Source organism: Podarcis bocagei (assembly GCF_964188305.1).
Source record: "Podarcis bocagei genome assembly, chromosome: 7".
In the NCBI taxonomy this organism is placed as follows: Eukaryota; Metazoa; Chordata; class Lepidosauria; order Squamata; family Lacertidae; genus Podarcis; species Podarcis bocagei.
Window position 1 is genome coordinate 1,677,128 of NC_138132.1, and position 22,376 is coordinate 1,699,503.

The 22,376-nt window shown below is 47.5% G+C and overlaps 2 protein-coding genes across 3 annotated transcripts in view; both read left to right on the forward strand.

Annotated features, from left to right (window-relative positions):
• The first annotated feature begins 42 nt into the window (after window positions 1–42).
• On the forward strand, window positions 43–15,047 carry THAP8 (THAP domain containing 8). Its single transcript, XM_081200473.1, has 4 exons — window positions 43–242; window positions 3,860–4,052; window positions 8,172–9,209; window positions 12,610–15,047. Exons 1-4 carry the CDS (start codon window positions 160–162, stop codon window positions 12,754–12,756), a joined length of 1,461 nt encoding a protein of 486 aa, XP_081056599.1. The 5' UTR covers window positions 43–159; the 3' UTR covers window positions 12,757–15,047.
• Window positions 15,048–19,232: 4,185 nt separating this feature from the next.
• Window positions 19,233–22,376, forward strand: part of CLIP3 (CAP-Gly domain containing linker protein 3) — a 33,725-nt gene continuing 30,581 nt past the window's right edge. Inside the window, exon 1 of one of the 2 annotated variants that reach the window (XM_081200430.1) lies at window positions 19,233–19,378. The gene's annotated coding sequence lies outside the window, so the exon portion shown is untranslated. The remainder of the gene's footprint in view (window positions 19,379–22,376) is intronic. The other variant, XM_081200429.1, reaches the window with a different exon arrangement.

The window sequence follows — 22,376 nt, forward strand, 5'->3', positions numbered from 1 at the left end:
GGGCGGGGTCTACGGGTCGGGAGGAGGGACCTGAAGGAGGGAGGCGCCGAGGCCGCGACGTCAACAACCGCCGGGCGCTGCTTCTCCTCCTCCACAGGTGCTGCCGAGGCCGCGTGAGGGAAGCGCGGAGAGAGAGAAGAGGAGGCGGCGGCGGCGGCCATGACCAAGTACTGCCGGGCGCCCAACTGCTGCAACTCGGCCAGGGAGCCGCGGACGGACAACCGGCGCCTCAGTTTCTACAAGTCAGTCAACTTTAGGGAAGGGGGGGAGGGGGAGGGGGGAGTTGGGGGGGAGGGGCGTGACGTCACCGGGGAAAACAAGAACGCGGGGGGGTTGTGACGTCGCGGGGCTGTGTTGTGACGACACGGGGGGGGGAGAAGAAACGGGGCGCGCGCGCAGCCAGTGCCGGATTTATTTGGCCCCCCCCCCCAAATTAGGAGTCTTTGTAAATTGTGTTTCTCAAGGAAGTTATTCATTATTATTATTATTATTATTATTATTACTACTATTACTATTTAATATTTGCCCCCACCCCCCAAAAATTAGGAGTCTTTGTAAATTGTGTTTCTCAAGGAAGTTGTTGTTGTTATTATTATTATTATTATTATTATTATTATTATTATTATTACTACTACTACTATTACTATTTAATATTTGCCCCCACCCCCCAAAATTATGAGTCTTTGTAAACTGTGTTTCTCAATGAAGTTGTTATTATTATTATTATTATTATTATTATTATTGTTATTTTATTATTATTACTATTATTATTATTACTATTTAATTGCCAAATGCTAATGCGTTCGCATAATTCAGTTTGTTAGGAATTTTTAAAAAAATCATTTTAAGTTGGAGCTTAATAATGATTTCGTTATTAATATACTACCTCTTAATTGTGTTTCACTATTAATAGACTTGATTGTATTTCAGTTCAACAGTTACTTTGGTAAAATGCATGTTTTGTGATGTGCCAATGGCTCGAGATACCAATGAAGTCGATAAATTACCATATACAGTGGTGCCTCGGGTTACAGACGCTTCAGGTTACAGACTCCGCTAACCCAGAAATAGTACCTCGGGTTAAGAACTTTGCTTCAGGGTGAGAACAGAAATCGCGAGGCGGCAGCAGGAGGCCCCATTAGCTAAAGTGGTGCTTCAGGTTAAAAACAGTTTCAGGTTAAGAACGGACCTCCAGAATGAATTAAGTTCTTAACCCGAGGTACGGCTGTAGTGCGACTGGGACACAACGGGGCCATTGCAAAATCGGCAGCAGATGCAACAGCGTTTGAGGCAACTGCGTGCAAAGTTTTGTGGGAATAAACAGGGTGGGCTCCTGAGAGAGCCTGTTTACTAATTAAACACATTTCTAAGCTGCTTAATATTTTAAAATCTCAAAACCATTTTCCACCTCCGGAACGAATTAAGGACTTAACCCGAGGTACCACTGTATAGCGTATATTCAACACAAAAAACAGCAGCAATTTGTTGTGGACAAAGGACAGCTGGACATGTAAAGGACCCCATTTCCTTCAGGAGCTGAGGGCCGCATCAAACCTCAATCTGGCCCTGCCTGCACGTGGGGAAGCCAAGGAAGTGGGGAGGGCACCCCCTAAAGGTGTGGGTGGTGGTGGTGGGGATAGGGGGACACCCCCCCCGGTTGTGGGTGCTTTAAATCGGGCAACTTTCCCGAACCCAGGAGCCACACGTTTGGGGTCCCATTTCTTAATCTTTCTCCATATATTTTGGTTGGTGCCCCTGTTTTCCACCCACCCTGGATCAGGCTGTGACCCATTGATAGGTTCCAGCCCACCAGTTGAAGACCAGTGCTTCAAATAATAATAATAATAATAATAATAATAATATCATTATTTTGTTAATTGTACCCCGCCTATCTGACCGGGTTGCCCCAGCGCTCTGTGCAGCTACCAACATACATATAAAAACATTGCATATTAAAAAGCTTCTCTCTACAGGGCTGCCTTTAGATGTCTTCTAATGGTTATATGGTTGCTCACCTCCTTAACATCTGATAAGAGGGCGTTCCACCATGCATCGAACTCCCGGCTGTAGCCTAGATACTTTGCCGTCTTGTTTGCATGACATCACGCTAAGCCCGCCTTTGCCAACCAGGTTCCAGCCTCAGGTGTTTTGGACTACAACCCCATTAGGAATTGTAGCCCAAAATGGCGTGGGGGGCGTCGCAGGCACCAGCTTGGTGTAACTGGCTTAACTCAGGCCTGCCAAGCTCAACATGTCAACACCGGCATGTATATTATAATTTGTTTTTAAGACTGTGGTCCTTGGAAGGAAGGACGTCCCAGTACTTTCCCTCGAATTTCACTTCCTAGTAAGCAGTGTCCACAACTTCCACCACATGGGTTTTATTTATTTTCACCCAACCTGAGGAAGCCAGAAAGAGGAACCAGAATATGTGGTTATGCTTTGTAACACGGTCATGTTGCATACATCTCAAGCTGCTTTGGTTGTCCGTTTTTGCAGAAAAACAAGATATCAGTACATTATTATTTTGTCTTTCATTTCTAGAGCTTCAGATATGGAATGTTAACCTTGGGGGTTGGCTCTTGAATGGATAGTGAGGAGGCCCCCCCCCTCAAAGGATTCTTTCAGGCAGCCTCCTGATTGCTTCACCCTCCTGTTATCTTCCTTCTTCTTAAATCCTGAATAGCTGCGTTTCTAAAGCCACTCAGTAGTTGCTAAGGCTACTTAATTCACTCTCTCCTTGATAATAGGAGACAAGCCAAACTAGATCAGACGTTGGTGATAGGAGAGCCTGACGGGTGGGGTGGTTGTTGCTTTTTGCATTTCTTTTGGAAGTGCAGGGTGGGACTAAATATGGACATTAGCCCTGGGGGAAGAATAGTTTAATCATCCTCTCTCTGCCCCCGCCTTGCTATTTTCCCAGTGTAAATCTTCCTCCCACCTCTTTTTTCCAGTGGGACTATTGTAAGGGGGGAATTTACCTTGCTGGAAGCAGGGCAGGGTCAGGAAAGGAGTATCCATCCCCCCAGCACTAAGGCTGTGTACATACCTACGCCTTTAAAGTACATTGAGAGAACATTCTTTCCCCCAAAGAATTCTGGGCATTGTAGATTGTTATGGGTTGCTGAGAACTGTAACTCTGTGAGGGGGGAATTGCAGCGCACAGAATTTTTTTGAGGTGAAAGTATGTGTTTTGAGTGTTCTCTCAAGGTATAGTGTGCGCAGGGCCTATGATTCCGATCTGATTCACACTCGCGCACCCTGTGGCTGCTTTTTAAATAAAAAGCAAAGAGATTGGATATTCAGTCACTCAGCTTGTCTCATTTGACTGTTAAGGTGTGTATGTCTCCCTTGTAAAATGAGGGTGTCCCACATCGTACTATGTATGTGTTTGACAAAAAGGTGGCCAGGTGTGTCAGTATATTTGTTTATTTGGCACCAGCCAAGTATGGTTTTGCCCCACCAACCTTGGTCTGCCCTCAGCCAGCCAGCTATCATCTGCCTGTCTTCTAGCTTAAACCCAAGCCATAGAGTGGCACTGCTTTGCCAACTGCATCTTCTTTAGTCTCAGCATTGTCCTTGTAAAACTCAGCAGGGAGGAGGATGGGGGCAAAACCAGAATTTTTTAGCTCTGCCTGTCATTGGTTCTGCCTCTGCCTGCCTTCTGTCCGGGTAGACACCAGACACCCCTGGCGAAAGGACAGGTCCCTTCCCAAAACACTTACACGCTAGAGAAAAAATTAGGGAGGCCACAGGTGACCTGGAGGGGAATGGAGGCCTGGGCCAAACAGGGGAGGAACATGCATTTATTTCAGATACAGGTGTGTAGACTTTGGCATTTATTCACTCCTCCACACAGGTTTCCTCTGCACAATCCTGAACGTCTCCAGCAATGGCTCTCCCAGATGAACCAGGAAAAGTGGGTCCCGACGAAGCACCAGCACTTGTGCAGCGAGCACTTTGCCCCGTCCTGTTTTGAATACCGGTGGGGGGCGCGCTTCCTGAAGCCTGACGCTGTTCCCACCATCTTTCAGACCTCAGAAGGCTCGCTGGTGAGTGGTTGGTCACCTGCCAAGAAAGTATATTGGAGAATTGCCGTTTTCCCAGCTGATGTTTTTGCTGGGTGGTGTATCAGTAGCTTAAGAACATACCAGAGGAGCAGGGATCCTCTGGCCAAAAGCTGTGCCCATGTTTGCCTCTGGATATGTCTGCCTCTGGCACATGGCCCCCCAGGAGGCTACTCCTTAAGCAACATGGCCCCTGGGCTGGAAAAGGTTCCTCAGTCCTAACATAGCATTTAAATAAAATCTGTTTGGAATTGGAGGCTTTTCTGTAGTAGATGCTCAGGTTGGGTTACAGCAGTGAAAGAAAAAAGTGAGTTGGTAGCCGAAGAGTGGTTTTTTTCAATTGTATTTCATAAAATGTATACACTGCTTGATTGTAAAAAGGGGGGGGGGATCCTCAAAGCAGTTTACAAAAAATGTATTGAAATGAACGAAAGAATGTAAGATTTTCAAAGAGTTGAAAGTAAAAACAGATTAAAACTTGCACCGGCTTTCTAAACATCTGGGTAGGCTTGTCTAAGCACAAATGTTTCTAGCAAGGGAAAGTGCCAGCCTGATATCAATGGGTGTTAAGTCATTTTGGTTGTGCGCTCAAATTTAGCAGCCGACAAACCCACAGCGGACGGCTGGTTAAATTTCAGAGTGGGCCTGGTCATGTTATTATCCCATGTTAAATCTCTCCACTTTTGTGTTTGGGAGATTCACTTGCTAATGACAGAAGTTCAGTCTGTACTGGATCCTTGCATGCCTCTTTGCTCTCACAAACTGTTTACGCTGATAGCACTAGTTAGATCCAGCCTGCTTTCTAGAACTGCCCCCCCCCCTTGGTGGCTGCTATATATATATCTCAGCTGCGCAGCATCTTGGACTTGGACCCGAGAGCAAACAAACCTTTGCCATGTGATTTGTAACACAGAATAATAAACACCGCAGAGTATTGGGTTAAGAGGTGGATTTGTGTATGTTCCACTGCTGGGAGCATGTTTTGAGGGTAATAACCGCTGTGTGCACACAGCAAAGCAGTTAATGCCACGTGTCCTAAACACTGGACTATGTCAGGGGAAGATCAAAGGCTGGCTGAAGAGGGACCAAAGCCCTGAGTGTAGAACGATGCCCTGATCTTTTCCTTCGTTACTCAGGTTCTGCACTCCACATGCTGCAGCATTGTAGAAATGTCCGCATTTATTTGAAACACTTTTACCTGGCTCTTTGTGAGATGAGTGATGGACAAAATGGTCCCTGCCCCACAGGCTTACAATCTTAATAACGGGACACAAAATGGGAAAGAGCTAGGGTAGGGAAGCAAAGAGGCATTGGTTCTTAAGTTTACGCAGTTCTTATAAATGACCAGCTTAAATATAAAATGGCTGAGGGAGAGGAGCAGAGCTAACTGAGTGGCGCTGCTTTCGCATCTCTTCCTGTGCTGCAGACTGATGGAATGTTTTGGTCTGTCTCCCCTGTCCCCCCCCCCATTCCTCTGTGGGCTCCTGTAATGGGTGACCTGGAGTAAGAGTCCTAAAACTGGAGGAGTATCATCTGGCTGATAATGCTTAGCCTCTAAATAGTGCTCTTTCAGTGCTTAAGGTACACATTTTCAGCTATCCCTAATGAAAACCTCTGCAACATATGAGCATTATTGTCAAGGCCTTACTGACTATCTAGAAGAAAGGCAAAGCCATCTCCCAGATGTCAGTTGGATGTCTTGCTTTCTGAAGCACCATATGACAGGCGGGCACCAGCTCTGTCCCATGTGGTCATGCTGCCCTCAGAGGCAAAAGCACAGCGTGAATTTGGCTGGGACGGAGGTGGCGGCAAACTCGTCTCCCGGCAAACAAAGGCCAGACAAAACCCATGGATTCCTGGTCACTGTCCTCAAACAGTATGGGATGGCTGGGGCTGCAGATACACCACATATTTAAAGCACGTTATCTGCGCCAAAGAATCCTGGGAAATGTAGTTTATCCCTCACAGTTTACTACTCCCAGCCCCTGTAACAGACCACAGTGCCCAGGATTCTTTGGGAGAAGTCGTGTGCTCTAAATGTACGATTTACAGTGGTACCTCGCAAGACGAATGCCTCGCAAGACAAAAAACTCGCTAGACGAAAGGTTTTTCCGTTTTTGATTTGACTCGCAAGACGAATTTCCCTATGGGCTTGTTTCGCAAGACGAAAACGTCTCGCGACTTTGTTTCCTTTGTCTAAAAACAAAGACATGTTTTGTTTATAAAGTTAATTTATTTTCCCTTCAATTTTTGAACTGCTCTTTACAGTATGTGTGACTTTAAAGAGCAGTTAATAAACTGTTGTTGTACCAAATTTGGCTTTGTTTGGACTTTTTTTGACCATAGGAACGCATTAATTGATTTTCAATGCATTCCTATGGGATTTTGTGATTCGCAAGACGAAAAATTCGCTAGACGACAAAACTTGCGGAACGAATTAATTTCGTCTTGCGGGGCACCACTGTATAAGAATGGATTGGCTGCCTGCTCAGTTTGTAGCTCTGGTGGCATTTGGACTGGGCGCTTCTCAGCTCACACCGAAGTTCTCCACCCCCTCTGGCATTGTAGCAGTGCAGCAATCCAGCAGCCTAGATGTGGTCGGGAATGGTCTGCTAGCAGAGGAAAGGCTAGGAGACCCCCCTCCATTGGCTCTTTACCACCGTAACCTACCCCTGGGTAAAGGGCAGATAAGAAATCGCATGAATAAGTCGCCCTTTGGTTCCTCAGAAACCATTCTATTCAGGGCATGAGGCGTTGATGTAGCTTTATGTAGAGCTAGTGCAGGCTTCCTCAAACTGCCCTCCAGCTGTTTGGGGACTACAACTCCCATCATCCCTAGCCAGCAGGACCAGTGGTCAGGGATGATGGGAATTGTAGTCCCCAAACAGCTGAAGGGCTGAGTTTGGGGATGCCTGAGCTAGTCCTTGAATTTCCAAAGAACATAAGCGCCTTCTGGATCAGGCTGATGGCCCCTGTTCTCGCGGTGGCCAACCAAATGCAAGCAGGATTTCCAGCACAAGAGAACTTTCCCCTCCTGTTGTTTCCAGCAACTGATATTCAGAAGGGTTGTTGCCTCCCAGCTGTGGTGGCAGTGCAGAGCCATAATGGCTAGTAGCCAGAACTAGGCCTGTCCTCCTCCATCAGTCTTCTCTTAAAGCTGTCCGCGTTGGTTGCAGTGCTCGTCTGCTGCATCAAAGAGTCTTGTGGTACCTTCAGGCCCAGCACATTGGGTTTTTGTTGTTGTTTTTGTTGGTTGCCTTGCGTCGGTCTTATGCCGCAATAAATCTGTTTAGTCTATTTTAAGGCACCACAAGACTTTTTGTGGTTAGTGCTTGAATGTGCTTCTTCCCCTGTTCTCTCATCTCTTTTTCAATCTGTATCTTGCCTCTTAGACTAAACCTGTGAGCAAAGGCTGTGGGGTGTTCTTGCCATCTTTGCACAGCTCATAGGAAATATCAGGCACTTTAAAAACAAGGGGAAGGAATGCAGTGTGGGGTTCAGGGCCTTGTCTTGTCAAGCTCACCTTGTGGGGGGATCGGTAGAGGTGTGCTCTATGTGGGGCTCCCTTTGAAGGTGACCTGGAAACTACAACTAATCCAGAATGCGGCAGCTAGACTGGGGACTGGGAGCAGCTGCCAAGACCACATAACACCAGTCTTGAAAGACCTACTTGGCTCCCAGTACGTTTCCGGGCACAATTCAAAGTGTTGGTGCTGACCTTTAAAGCCCTAAACGGCCTCGGTCCAGTATCCTTGAAGGAGCATCTCCACCCCCATCGTTCTGCCCGGACACTGAGGTGGAACCAGGCACAGGGCCTTCTTGGTAGTGGCGCCCGCCCTGTGTAACTCCCTCCCAACAGATGTCAAAGAGAAGAACAACTACCAGACTTTTAGAAGACATCTGAAGCCCTCTTTAGAGAACCTTTTAATGTTTAACAGGCTACTGTATTTCAATGCTTTGTTGGAAGCCACCCAGAGTGACTGGGGAAACCCAGCCCGATGGGCGGGGTATGAATTATTATTATTATTATTATTATTATTATTATTATTATTATTAATTATCTTGGAAGGACAGCTGCTCATTTGTCTGCTTTCGCTTTTGCAGAAGAGGGAAAACCTGGCCAGGACTTCCTCCGATGTCCCAGCTAAGAAGCTCATCCTTGAATGCCAAGGGGAGAGGAGCATGCCGGGACCCCAAGCCATAAGCCACCCTGAGCCCAACGCCCTGGAAACGCTTGCCATTGCCATTGACCCCAGCATGGCAGCTGCCCCGATCTACGTGGAGACCCAGTCCTCCGCCTCAGACTTCCCTGCCCTCTCAGGGCCCTTGGTCGGGGCTGTGAACCTGCTGCCTTTGGTCCAAATCGTGGAGCCCCTCAAGGCCGTGACGCTGACTGTGTCTTCCCCGGTTGATGCCAGCCAGCCTCTCCCGGACCGGGTGGAGCAACAGGTGGTTGACTTCTTGGCCTCGCTGCCGCCGGCGACCCTAGAAGCTACACCGGGCTCGTCCAGGGGGGCCTCTGAGCCCTTTTGTGCAGAGGTGGCCGTGCCCTGTGAGGTGGTGGCGACTGCCAACCAGCCGCCGCTCCAGGCCCTGATGGCCGACCCAGCCATGGCTCCGGAGCAAGGGGCGCTCATCATCGAGAATGTCTCCATCGAGCCCTTTCTGGAGACTGACCCCTCCGCCACCGCCGCCGTCCTGCGCTCCCTGCAGGAGCCGCCCGCCGAGGTGGTGGCGTACTTCGAGACCATCCCGACGGCGCCCATCACGGCCGCCGCCTCTTCCGGCGTGACCCCCCCAGAAACGGTGCTGTCCTCTGCCCTGAGCCTCCCCATTGTCTCCACCGTCCCCATCGTCTCCAACCAGGCGCCTCCGAAGGCCCCCCCGGCGGAAGAGGAGAAGCTGGAGGAGCTGAGCTCGGCCGAGTCCATGGAGGAGCAGCTGGAGGAGCACCGCTACCACAAGCACGAGGGGGCGGCCTCTGAGCTCGTGGAGGTGGTGATGGGCCTTCAGAAGAAGGTGAAGGTTCTCCAGCAGAGGCACCGCCGGCACTGCGCCAAGCTGGAGGCCATGGAAGGGGTGGTGGAGCAGCTGCGGAAGGAGAACCTGGTGTCCGAGGAGAAGCTGAAGCTGCTGGAAATGGTAAGCTGGCTTTGCAGGGCGGCTGGTCTCCTTGGGCTGCATCCACAGCTGGGAAAAGGAGAGAGGCAAGCATGGGTCGGAGATCAGGTCCGCCGGGATTTCTCATCTTCTGCGTTTTCCTCTTTAAGCATGAAGCTTCTAGGCCTTATGAGTACAGGGGGCGGTTGGGAATATGTATAAAAGGGAAGAACCTGGAAATAATCGAGGAAGGTAAGCAATGGGTTTTGTGGCAGGGGGTTCTTTTTAAAACACACACACATAAGATTTCCAATTTAATAATAATAATAATAATAATAATAATAATAATAATAATAATAATAATATTTATACCCCGCCCATCTGGCTGAGTTTCCCCAGCCACTCTGGGCAACTCCCAATAGAATATTAAAAACACAATAAATACATCAAACATCAAAAACTTCCTTATACAGGGTTGCCTTCTGCTGTCTTCTAAAGGTTGCATAATCATTTCCTTGACATCTGATGGGAGGGCATTCCACAGGGCTGGCGCCACCACTGAGAAGGCCCTCTGCCTGGTTCCCTGTAACCTCACTTCTCGCAGGGAGGGAACTGCCAGAAGGCCCTCAGGGCTGGACCTTATTGTCCGGGCTGAACGATGGGGGTGGAGACACTCCTTCAGGTATCCTGGACCAAGGCCGTTTAATCCAATAAAGGCCACATTAAAAACATTCCGAATTATAAAATAATAAAACATTCCAAATATTAAGCCAAATCATAAATCTTTGTTTCACTTCCTACGCTCTGAGGCTGGAGGATTGCCATCACCTCACATTTGCGCTGCTTTCTTAATTACCGTATTTTTCGCTCTATAACACGCACTTGACCATAACACGCACGTAGTTTTTAGAGGAGGAAAATCCGTAGGCATGCCACCCGTAGGCATTCCCTCCATAACACGCACAGACATTTCCCCTTACTTTCTAGGAGGAAAAAAGTGAGTGTTATGGTGCAAAAAATACGGTAGTCCATGCGGTTCTCATAAATCAATCCGATGTTCATCCTTTGTTCGTTTTCACAGCCTCTGAGTTCGTCCCGCAAGCGAGTTACTGTATATCAAAACAGTATGTTTCTGTGTGGGTGTTTATTTTCTTCCATGTCTTTCACTTTCACTTCTCCATGCCTGTATTATCCAATACAACACGTCCCAAAATGGAGGAAATCTGGCTTTCTGCCCATTGTTCCAGGCATAAGTCCAAACCTCTTCGTTTCATCTCATACCAGAACAGCTAAGCCTGTACTTTGGCTAGAAGCCTCAATTCCTATCTTCCGCTCTTAACAGTCCATCAAAATTAATTGCAGATTCATATATCTTTTCCACACAGTTAATAATTAGTTCAAAATTATATCAGTATCACAGTACAGTACCATCTCGCTTGTGTACATAATCAATTGGTAATAATAATAATAATAATAATAATAATAATAATAATAATAGTAATAAAATTTATTCCCTGGGCGGAGCTGGGCTCAGGGTGGCTAACATCAATAAAATTTCAGTAAAAACATAATAAGGAAAAAAAGAAAAAGAAAAAAACAATTGAAAATACAGGTTAAAATGCAATTTAAAATGAAGCCTCATTTTAAAAGTCAAACTTTCAGACTTTCCAGGGGGATTTGCCAAGTAAAGTAGCAAATACGCAATATATCAAAAAGAAACAAAGGAGGCTCACCCCCCCCTTCCCGTTCCGACATACCAGTACCATAATAAAGATAGCCTCTCTTCCATGGGTTTTGGTGGGGGGTTCCCTCCTTGGTGAGGGCATGTGTTGAATGGTCCTCCTGTTCCCCTGCCCAACCTTGAGCTAAAGGTTCTGCAGCTGTTATCCACGATAGAGCCTCCAGTTTCAGGGGCAGTCTAGCTCACAGTCGCATCCAGAAGCAAGATGGCGGACGAGACGAAGCCTCTTTGGCCTGCTCCAGCAAAACCACCCTTGCATTTTTAGCAAGGTCTGCCCGTTTCGCTTAAACATCTGGAGGGCGGCATGTTGCCTAGTCTTGGCTTGTACCTTCATTTCAACAACTTACAGGCCACTTAATTCCAAAGGGTTGGACTAGATGACCCTCTGGAGCCCTTCCAGGTCTACAGTTCTGCAATTCTATGAACCATAGCTCCACAGTAGAGCATCTGCTTTGCATGCAGAAGAGCGCTTCTGGATCAGGCCAGTGACCCACCTAGTCCAGCATCACAGCGCCCAATCAGAAGCCTATTATGGGAAGCCTGCAAGCAGGACCCGAGTGCGAGAGCCCTTTCCCCTCTTGGGGTCAGCAACTGATTGCAGAAGCACTGCTGCGTCTGACAGTTTTATTGCTGTAAACAGCTTAAATGAATATTTATCTAGTAACACAGTGATATGCAGATATTTTCCTAAATGAATAAACCAACAAGGTGTCGGGGAACCTCTTATTTTTTATTTTTTATTGGAAGTTTTATTTACAACATAACATAACCCCCCCCAATACAGAAATCCACCCTCATTAAACGTGAACATAACATACAGTGAGCATAACATACAACAATACAAACAGCCAAATAAAAGACTTCCTTTATCCTGTATCTCGTCTCCTTATTTACTCCTTATAAGCTGTTTCCTTTATGAATAATTATTAAGATTTTTCTAATTATAACTTTAATATCCACAAAGTCTCCTGCAGACATTAATCGAAACAAGTCCAGGTATGTATTTTAGGGCCCTGTTTTGCGAAGTATTCTCTGCATTTCCCGCGTGCTTTTCGAAACTCTTGTCTAGTGTGATCTCTCATTGCCTCTGTTAATCTAGCCAGTTCAATATACTCTAACAGTTTGTATTGCCATTCCTTTTTTGTTGGCACAGTTTCTTTTTTCCAGTTTTTAGCAATTAGGATCCTTCCCGCTCCTGTGGCATAGAGGAATATTTTCTGATCTTCCCTTGCTATACCTGTGTCCGTTATCCCTAGTAGAAAAGCTTCTGTATTTTTCATAAAGTTAAACATTTTTTTAAGCTCGCCATATACTATATTCCAGAAGCTTCTTTCGGGGACCCTCTTAACGCTCTGTCTCATGAGACCAGGGCCCTGCAGGATCTGATCTCTTTCGGCAGGGCCTGTAAGACAGAGTTGTTCCGCCTGGCCTTTGGCTTGGAGCCAATTTGATTCCCTCCGCCCCCTTTTTCTTTTTTCTTTTCCTTCTCCTGCAATGAGGCTCCATTTTAATATTTTAATGTTCCATTATTTTAATGTTGTATTTTATTTTTGTTTTTAAGTTGTAATCACTCATCTTGTTTTTATTATTGCTTGTAAGCCGCTCTGAGCCCGGCCTTGGCTGGGGAGGGCGGGGTATAAATAAAAAATTATTATTATTATTATTATTAACCTCTCCCACTCTGTTCTTCCCCTCACTCAGGCCTGCCTACAATCCAGCACTCTTGTGCCTGAAGCCGGCGCTGCTGTGGCCATCATCTGCCAGGACAATGACCAGGCGCTGGTCTACGCCGTGCCCCAGCTCCCAGAAGAGGGGAACGAGACCATCATCCACGTGGAGGAGCAGTAATCTCGGAGGCGGCAGAGGGCAGTCGGGAGCCAACCCTCGTTGCGTTCCATTTGGCCAAAGGCACCCGTCAGGGAGGGTCCCGGCGCCTACGTCTTTCGGCTGCAAGAATCTCAGGCCTGGTGCCACCAGGCCTCTTCTGATCTCAGCTGCCTAACCCGATGGCCTTATTGCGACGGCACCTTATTTTGCGGGGAAGTTGCCTGAAATAATTGTACATAAAAATTGTCTGGGTGGGGGGAATTGAGCCACTGTGTGTGTGTGTGCGTGTGTTTGCCTCCTCTTCTGCGCCTGAGCCTCGAAGCTGCTGCCGCCGCTGCCTCGTTCGTCGTGATAACTGCTGCTTGGTGTGAGCCAGACTGTCCTCGCCAGCTTGCTTTGCTAGCAAGGCACAGGCAAGGGCGGACAGGCCCATCTTGGCGGCTGAACTGCTGTACTGCTTTTTGGGCACCTGAAATTGCCACACTTTGATATTGGGCTCTCCTAGGTGCCTTTCTAAAGGGCTCAGCTTCAGGGCATCTCTGTCTTTCTCTCTCTCTCTTTCTCTCTCTGTGTGTGTGAGAGAATTGCTCCCTCTCTCTTCCTGCTTCCAGCAGAACTTAGTGCACAGACGGCGGGTATCTCTGCACTCTCCACACTAATCTGAAGGCAAAAGTATTTGCTACTTGTCCCCATAGACCTTTCCTACCTGGGCACTTGTGGGATCGTAAGGCCAGCCAGTGCCTGGGAGCAGGTGGTATCCATACAAGGAGGGGGTTGAGAGAGGAGCAGAAAGGAATCTCTCACACACACCCTTTGTGGAGAACATGTAGTGGAAGCTGTTAACAAGAGGCCGTGATGAATGGCAATCCCACATGGGCGCCTGCTACAAAAGCGAGATTGAAACCAGATCAGTACATGAGAACATGGCGTCATCCGCAGAGAGCTGAGCTGCGAAAGTGTTTTGAGCATTCCAAGACTCATTTTCATCTTTTCAGCTGCTTGACAGATTGCGTAGTAACGGAATCGTTTCAGATCCAACGCTTGTACTTGCGTCGACCTATTGCAGCTCCTTGCGATCTCTTGAAAAAGCGATTCTGTTTAGTCGAGTAGTTCAAACAGGCCACGTCTGACTGAAGGTGAAGGCTCGGTAGGGAGATTGTAGGGAGCAGCCTGTCTCAACCATCTTAATCTTGCAAACTTCAGGGAAGTGCCAGCGTAGTGCACTTCAAAACGCTGAAGGACTGCATTTGACAACAAAGCCTCCATAACTTACAGCACAACCACGGAGGTCTACCTATTCTTGAGCCCCACTTGGGTATTTAAATTCCTCGCATGGGCGAGGAGTTTGAGGATCTCCACCCCCATTGCCTCCCCACAGGGTGGAGAGCCAAACATCTGCAGCAGAGAGCTTGTTCTGCTTATGTAAACCCCCCCCCCTTTTCCAGAGATCTAGAACCCTGGAAGACCAGGATTCTAGAATCCACAGAAAGCCTTCCAGCACGCGGAAGGCAATAGTGCCAGCTGCAGGGAACCTGATGGAGGGCGCTATCCCCATGGCCCCATCCCGTTCTCGCCCTCACGTGATGCTGCCAGCAGGGTAGGGAAAAGCTTTGGCAGGAAGCGTAGCTGGTTTGGCTAGGGCTGTTGTTTCCTGCTAAGGACCCATTGCTACGCTGAATGCGTTCTGCGTCCTTGCTGGTTCAGATGGAAGATCCCCTCTAGTCCTTCGTCATGCTTCCCACGGTGACTTGCCAGGCTGCCAGTGGGGCTTGAAGGTAAATCGTCCCCCTGCCCCACAACCAGTGCTCAGTGGCAGATTCTCCCATTAGCAGATGTTGCTTCCCTAAGTCACTCTCATGTCATCAGGGATGATAGTGGAAGGCTTTACAAGAATGTCTGCTCCTTGGGTTCCCTCTGTCTTCTATCTAGACTCCTTTCATCGTTTCTTTGAGAATGCCCTCTTGCAGCTACCATCTTAGGTTTTCTTTTCATACAGTATTTTTGTCCCATAGCCAGCCAAATAAAGAGTTGTTTTGAGTTTGTGAGTGAGTGGGTGTTATGGTAAATCCTCCTTTTAAAAAAAATGTTATTAAGGTTTTGCTTTTTTAAAACAACAACAACACGGGTCTCTGTAATTGAAAGTTAATCCAGGAGTAGGAGGAAAGGCTGAAAAATAAAACATGACAATGTGATTGTAGATCTTGGTGAGGGGCAGAAACTGACGGTGGGAAGAACCTCACTGGGGGTGGTGGGGGTGATAACAGTGCTGTAATACAAAAAAAATTACCCTAATAAATGGAATATTGGAAAAACGGGGCAACGGTTGAGAATCCTTCTGTAAGTGGAAGCTTTGGCTGTGTTAGAACTTGGAAGAATTGAATGCCTGTCCTTGGATACCCCCCAAAAAAATCCCAAAGGAAAGGTTGGAATTGGTGGCCCAAGTTGTTTTGGATGTTAGAATTCTTTGGGAGAGTACAGAATGCTATGCCTGGATCTTATTTTTTTTATATTTTATTTTATTTCCCCCAAGGAGCACTCGGTGGCTTACATGGCTGTCCTCTTCTGCAATTAACCCCCCAAACAATCCTGCGAGGTTAGACTGAGAGCGTCTCTGCCCAAGGTCACCCATTGAGCCTCATTGCTGGGGGGCGGGGGGGGGGGGCGGATTTGAGCCCCGGTCTCCCAGGTCCTGGTCCAGCACGCTGACCACTATATCACACTGACACTCAGGGAACTTGCCTTCACTTTAAAACAAGCCGGACGCTTTTTAAATGAGCGGGGTTGGCATTGATAGCCTCTGGGGGTCCCTTCCAGCTCCTCAATTCTACGATTCTATCTGTAGGGAGCCTCAGGTTGGTGAAGAGGCCCTGCCTCTCGCTGCTCCCTCTGCAAACCACTGTCGGGTTGTGATGATTTCACTTACGTTCACGCACTACAGTGGTGCCCCGCAAGACGAATGCCTCGCAAGACGGAAAACTCGCAAGACGAAAGAGTTTTCCGTTTTGGAGGTGCTTCGCAAAACCAATTTCCTATGGGCTTGCTTCGCAAGACGACAATGTCTTGTGAGTTCCTGCTGGGTTTTTTTCCTTCCCCCCCCCTTTTTCTAAGCCGCTAAGCCTCTTATCAGCTGATCCGATCAGCAGATGAGCCGCTAATAGCGCTAATCCGCTAATCCGTCAAGGGGCTTGCTTTGCAAGACGAAAAAACCGCTAGACGAAGAGAATCACAGAACGGATTCTTTTCGTCTTGCGAGGCACCACTGTACAAGCAAGGAAGCCCTCTTAGGGTAGCTTGGCATTTAATTGCTCCCTTTTTGGCTACTCAAAAGAGCCTGATGGATCCCTGAACGGCTGCACACTCGACATCTTTCGTATCCGTTTCTCCATGCCATTCCCGTTTTAATTCCCGGCATACCATTTTATAGATACGGCAAGCGTAAAAAGGTTGGAGACTCTGAGTAGAGGTTTCTGAAGTTGATTTGTGGTAATGGCTCCTTCGCTGCCAACTGAGTTCCTGGCAAAACCTTGACTGTCGTCCCAGCTGGAGGGGAAACGGATGTGTTTGGGCAGAGTCTTCAGATGGGGCCACTTTGCCACTGCTCTCAACATCTGGAGCATGGGTAGGCAACCTAAGGCCCAGGGGCCGGATCCGGACCAATCGCCTTCTAAATCCGGCCCACGGACGGTCCGGGAATCAGCATGTTTTTACATGAGTAGAAAGTGTCCTTTTATTTAAAATGCATCTCTGGGTTATTTGTGGGGCATAGGAATTCGTTCATTTCCCCCCCAAAAATATAGTCTGGACCCCCACAAGGTCTGTGGAACAGTGGACTGGCCCCCTGCTGGAAACGTTTGCTGACCCCTGATCTGTAGCCTGTCGGTGGTAATTAGAGACCTTGGACAGCAACCCTGAGGTTCAGCCATAGCTGTACCACTGGGGAACATGCGCACATGAATATTATTCATATATATATAATCCAGTGCCGGATTTATGTATAAGCTAAGCAAGCTATAGTTTAGGGCCCCACTCTCTTGGGGGCCCCCAAAAAAATTAAAGGGGGGAAAAACTGGATGTACATTTCCAAAATACAAGATAAAAAATAAAACAAGATCTTCATACAGCAACAGTGGCAAATGGCTTTAGATCCCTATGAGGTCCATAAATTACTATACAGCATATATTCAACACAAAAAACAGTGACCATTTGTTCTTGGCAAAGGACAGTTGGACATACAAAGGGCCCCATTACCTTCAGTAGTTTAGGGCCTCATCAAACCAAAATCCGGCCCTGATATAATCCCATTTTTCCTCCAGAATCGGCATACAAGCCGGTCTGCAAAAATAAAAAGAAATACAGATAATACAAGGCTAGAAATAAATGAGGATGATTCTAAGGTAGATCGGTTTCCTATGGAATGAAACAATTTATTTTTTTAAAAAGTATATTAAAATGCAGACAGTTAAACCCACAAGCCCCAGTACTACAGCCCAGTATGAAGTGAGAAGCGGATGGCATGTTGGAGCGCTCCAGAACACTGTGTGCATCCTTACAACACATCCTTGTAAAATACAATGTGCAAATGTTAATTGGTTAGAGTACACAAAAACAAATTGCGGTAATAGAAGGCTGTGCATTAAACGTAAATTACAAGTACAATGAGAAGAATTGGAAGTCTTTTATTTAGAAATTCAATGTGGCCTAGGACCCACATACCTACAGGACCACCTCTCCTGGTATGTCCCACGGAGGACCTTAAGGTCCACAAATGACAACATTTTGGAGGTCCCAGGTCACAAGGTGGTTAGATTGGTCTCAACTAGGGCCAGGGCCTTTTCAGCACTGGCCCCGACTTGGTGGAACGCTCTGTCACAAGAGACCAGGGCCCTGCGGGACTTGACATCTTTCCGCAGTGCCTGCAAGACGGAGCTGTTCCGCCTGGCCTTTGGTTTGGACTCAGCCTGACCCTTATGTTTCCCTCCCCTTATGGTTTTGATCTATGGGCTACTTTAAAACGAGGCTGCATTTTAAATTTCATTTTAAGCTGTATTTTAAATTGGTGGGTTTCTCCCCCCCCCCATTATGATTTTACTGTAATTTTGCAGGCGTTAGCTGCCCTGATAGCTGCCTCTGACCGGGGAGGGCAGGGTATAAATAAAAAATATTATTATTATTATTAATGAACAATTGTAAAGGTAAAGGGACCCCTGACCATTAGGTCCAGTCGTGACCGACTCTGGGGTTGCGGTGCTCATCTTGCTTTATTGGCCGAGGGAGCCGGCGTACAGCTTCCGGGTCATGTGGCCAGCATGACTAAGCCGCTTCTGGCAAACCAGAGCAGCGCACGGAAACACCGTTTACCTTCCCGCCGGAGTGGTACCTATTTATCTACTTGCACTTTGACGTGCTTTCGAACTGCTAGGTGGGCAGGAGCAGGGACCGAGCAACGGGAGCTCACCTCATTGCGGGGATTTGAACCGCCGACCTTCTGATCGGCAAGTCCTAGGCTCTGTGGTTTAATCCACAGCGCCACCGGCGTCCCTAATGAACGATTGTAAATAATGCAAATTCTTGTTTTGTAGGTGTGTGTTCCCCCCTTCTTTTCTTTTCTTGTCTTAATCTTTTCTCTTTTTTCTCTTTATGTATGTACAGTGGTACCTCGGGTTAAGAACTTAATTCGTTCCGGAGGTCCGTTCTTAACCTGAAACTGTACTTAACCTGAAGCACCACTTTAGCTAATGGGGCCACGGAATTTCTGTTCTCATCCTGAAGCAAAGTTCTTAACCTGAAGCACTATTTCTGGGTTGTTGTTGTTTAGTCATGTCCAACTCTTCGTGACCCCCTGGACCAGAGCACGCCAGGCACTCCTGTCTTCCACTGCCTCCCACAGTTTGGTCAAACTCATGCTGGTAGCTTCTATGACACTGTCCCACTATCTTGTCCTCTGTCGTCCCCTTCTCCTTGTGCCCTCCATCTTTCCCAACATCAGGGTCTTTTCCAGGGAGTCTTCTCTTCTCATGAGGTGGCCAAAGTCTTGGAGCCTCAGCTTCAGGATCTGTCCTTCCAGTGAGCACTCAGGGCTGATTTCCTTCAGAATGGAGAGGTTTGATCTTCTTGCAGTCCATGGGACTCTCAAGAGTCTCCTCCAGCACCAGAATTCAAAAGCATCCATTCTTCGGAGATCAGCCTTCTTTATGGTCCAGCTCTCACTTCCATACATCACTACTGGGAAAACCAGAGCTTGAACTATACGGACCTTGGTCAGCAAGATTTCTGGGTTAGTGGACTGTATATATATAATTGTATTTTAATTCAATAAAGTTGATTAAAAAAGAAACAATAACAACAGCAAAATAAACCAGCCCTGGGAGGTTGGCCACCCTGGGAGGTTGCCTGAGCTTGCAGCGGTGAAGGGATCCGACCCCGGCACTTTCCCCTTTCCCCCTCCCCCCCCCTCCGCCAAGGAGGCGGGCCGAGCATCCCTCCGTCTGGTGCTGATGCTGCGCGCGGGGCGGCGCCTGAGCGTTGCTGCTGCCTCCATTCCGCTCTGCGCGCGTCTCCATCCCCGTCTCCATCCCCGTCGCCCCAGAGGCCGGAGGGCGCGCAGCAAAGGCCCCCTCGGAGGGGACGCCAGCCTCCCACAAGGTAGGTGATGGGGGGCTGGGGGGGGGGAAGCCCTATCCATCCCTCCCTCCCCACAGCGGAGGGGGAGGCAGGCAGCCATCTCTGGGCGGGGGGAGATCTCGGGCCCGGCCCCTCCATCCAGACCTTCAAAGATGCAAACCCCGCACCTGCGCCACCAAGTCCAGATGCTCCCCATCTCCATCCTTCCCCCCCAAAAAATACAAGCTCCGCCCCTCATCCTCACGGCTACCTGTTCTCCTTAGACCCCCCCAACGCATCCCTCTATCCAACCCTCCTTCCCAGCCACGCACACCTGAACCCCCCCATCTCTAATCTGCCCAACCCTCCTCCCTTTCCGGTATTTCCCATCGCGCCCCCTCTCCATTCCCAGTTGCACCTCGCAGTGGATCGCATCCATCACTGTAGACCCCATCCTGACACCCCACCCTCCGTATTCCAGCACCCTGCCCTTCTCCACAACACACAACACACCTATTTGTGGCTCCAGAATCACACCCGTTTCCATCACCTGGGGTAGAGGCCACACCCTATTATTATTATTATTATTATTTATTATTATTACTACCACTATTCGACGGGCATCTGCAACTGACATATTGCCATATCCCCCATAATCCCTCTGGTCTGCCCTCTGCCTCGCTCACACCCATCTTCCACTCCTTGTAAACAGCACCTTCCAGTGGGGTCCCCACCCAAAGCACCCCATTTCCCTCCTGTATTTGCCACCCTCTCTCCCCCCAGCGGCTTTCTAGGCCGCCTCCTGGCATTCCTTTTCCTTCCAGATATTTGCTTGCCTAAAAACAACACGGCCATTTCCCTTCTGTCCCCACCCCCTAGAACTGCCTGTCAAGACGGGCGAACCATCCCTGAACATCTTTGACAGCCTCTGAAGGCCGCAGGTTCTAGCTAGATGGAGAAATAAAAGGCAGTGTTCCTACGTTAATCCCTTGCATGCTTACTCAGAAGTAGGCTCCGCTGTCTCCAGCAGGGCTTACTCCCCAGTAAGTGTGTTGCACTATCAATTATACAACCATGCTGCAGCTAAACACTGTCCCAACACATTCTCAAGATGCTATTTTAAACAGTTTCTTTGAGCTTGGTTGTATATTTTGCTTTGGCATGGGGCCGGGTCTCTTGCCTAGTAAATGAAGAAAACTAGGCCAGCTGGGTGTGGGGAAGTGTTGTGTAATGGTTAGAGTTTCAGACGAGGAACTGCGAGGCCTGGATTCGAATCCTTGTTAAGCCACGAAGGCTGATCCTTGGGCCGCATACTGTGTCTCAGCCTATCCTACCTCACAGGGGGGTTGTGTGAGGATAAAATGGGGAGGAGAAGGACCGTGTATGTAGGTACTGTGAGCTTCTTGAAGGAAAGGTATATAGGTAATCATTAATTCAAACAAATGAATAAATGTGGAAGGGGAGTTGATTGAGAATCACCAGTACACAAACATGTCTCTGTTTTAATCTGTGAAACCCAGGAAGATACCTCAGGCACATGCAGCCAAACTTCTTCTATAAACCCTTAAAGCCAGGGATTTTTTTTAAAAAAATAAATCCTTGGCAAATAAAGGGTGCTTCTGGGCATGTGTTTATTATGGGATGGATGCTCCTCATATGTGGACAATTTTGCAGAGTCTGCACAGCATCCTTGGCATCTAAAAGCCAGCCCATAACCTCCCCCCCCCCACCGGCCCACACAAATTTAATCAGGATTTACCCTTTCTGGGGAATACTTGATAAGTTAAAACAAAACCTGTTGCCAAAGAAGCATCTGTGATATCTGAACGATCTGTTTGCAATATCAAGCCCCCATCTGGATGCGCCGAAAAATGATTGACGTTCTTTCCTACGCCGTCCATTGATCCTTCCCGACAGCTCTTTGTGCTCAGAAAGGAAGACTTGCTCATATTTCTACCTCTGGATATGAGTTGTGGGTTTTTTTAATGTTCCAAAGGAGGCTTGGGAATAGCAGTTTTGCAAGAGAGCAGTCAATTTTGGGGACTTCGAAGTGCCCATTGGGCACTCCATATGGAACCAGAGGTCGCGGTATCTCCTGAAAGCGGTGCTGTAATAGGATGTGATATTACGTTTGTACGGTATATCCTAGTCAGTATTTGGGGACGCAGTTTTATATCTCTAGTTGAGAGCTGCCAAATCAAGCAGCCCCTTAAACTGAAAATTTGGCCCGTCTTAGGCTGTGTACATGCTATAACCTTAAAGCACATTCAAATAACCTTTCCCTCAAAGAATTCTGGGCACTGTAGTTCGTTAAGGCTTGCTAGGAGCTTTAACTCTGTGGGGGTTAAACTACAGTGCCCAGAATTCTTTGAGGCAAATAACGTGCTGCGAATGTGTTTTAAAAGTGCTTAGACTGTGAACCTGCAGGCAGGGACAATCTTGTTTCTAAATTGTGACTAAGCACCTGAAACAGATTTTGAGCACATCATCGTTATCCTGATTAACATCAATAACACCAATGTGCCTTTTGAAGGAAGAGGAACATGAATTTTACAAAATCCTCAGTTGTTAAGAAGACAAGAGCCTGCGTAGAGCCTGATTTTTTTCAAAAAATATTATTTATTGAAAAATACAAAATACAAAAGTACAAGTGCACAGAGTAAGATAAAACACAAAAAAGAAGAAATAGTACCCATGGAAGAAAACATAACAGAAAAAAGATATTGTGTACAGAACATAAAAGGGGGGGGGGTTGTTGTAGTTAACCAGACCTTAATCTAATATGGTATTTATAAAAATCAATTCCATATATATATCTATATATATATCTATATCTATCTATACATACTGTAATATACTGCAATATACTGTATATATAAAAATCAATTCCAAATATCATTAACTTTGTCCATGGCAAGTCTACGTTTGTACACAACTTGCTCATGTGTAGCAAGTTTGTGTCTCCCTTTAGTGACTGGATTGAAGATGTGCTTAGAGCCTCGATATGACCATCATAGTAATGGGTTGAGTCTTCCAGCAC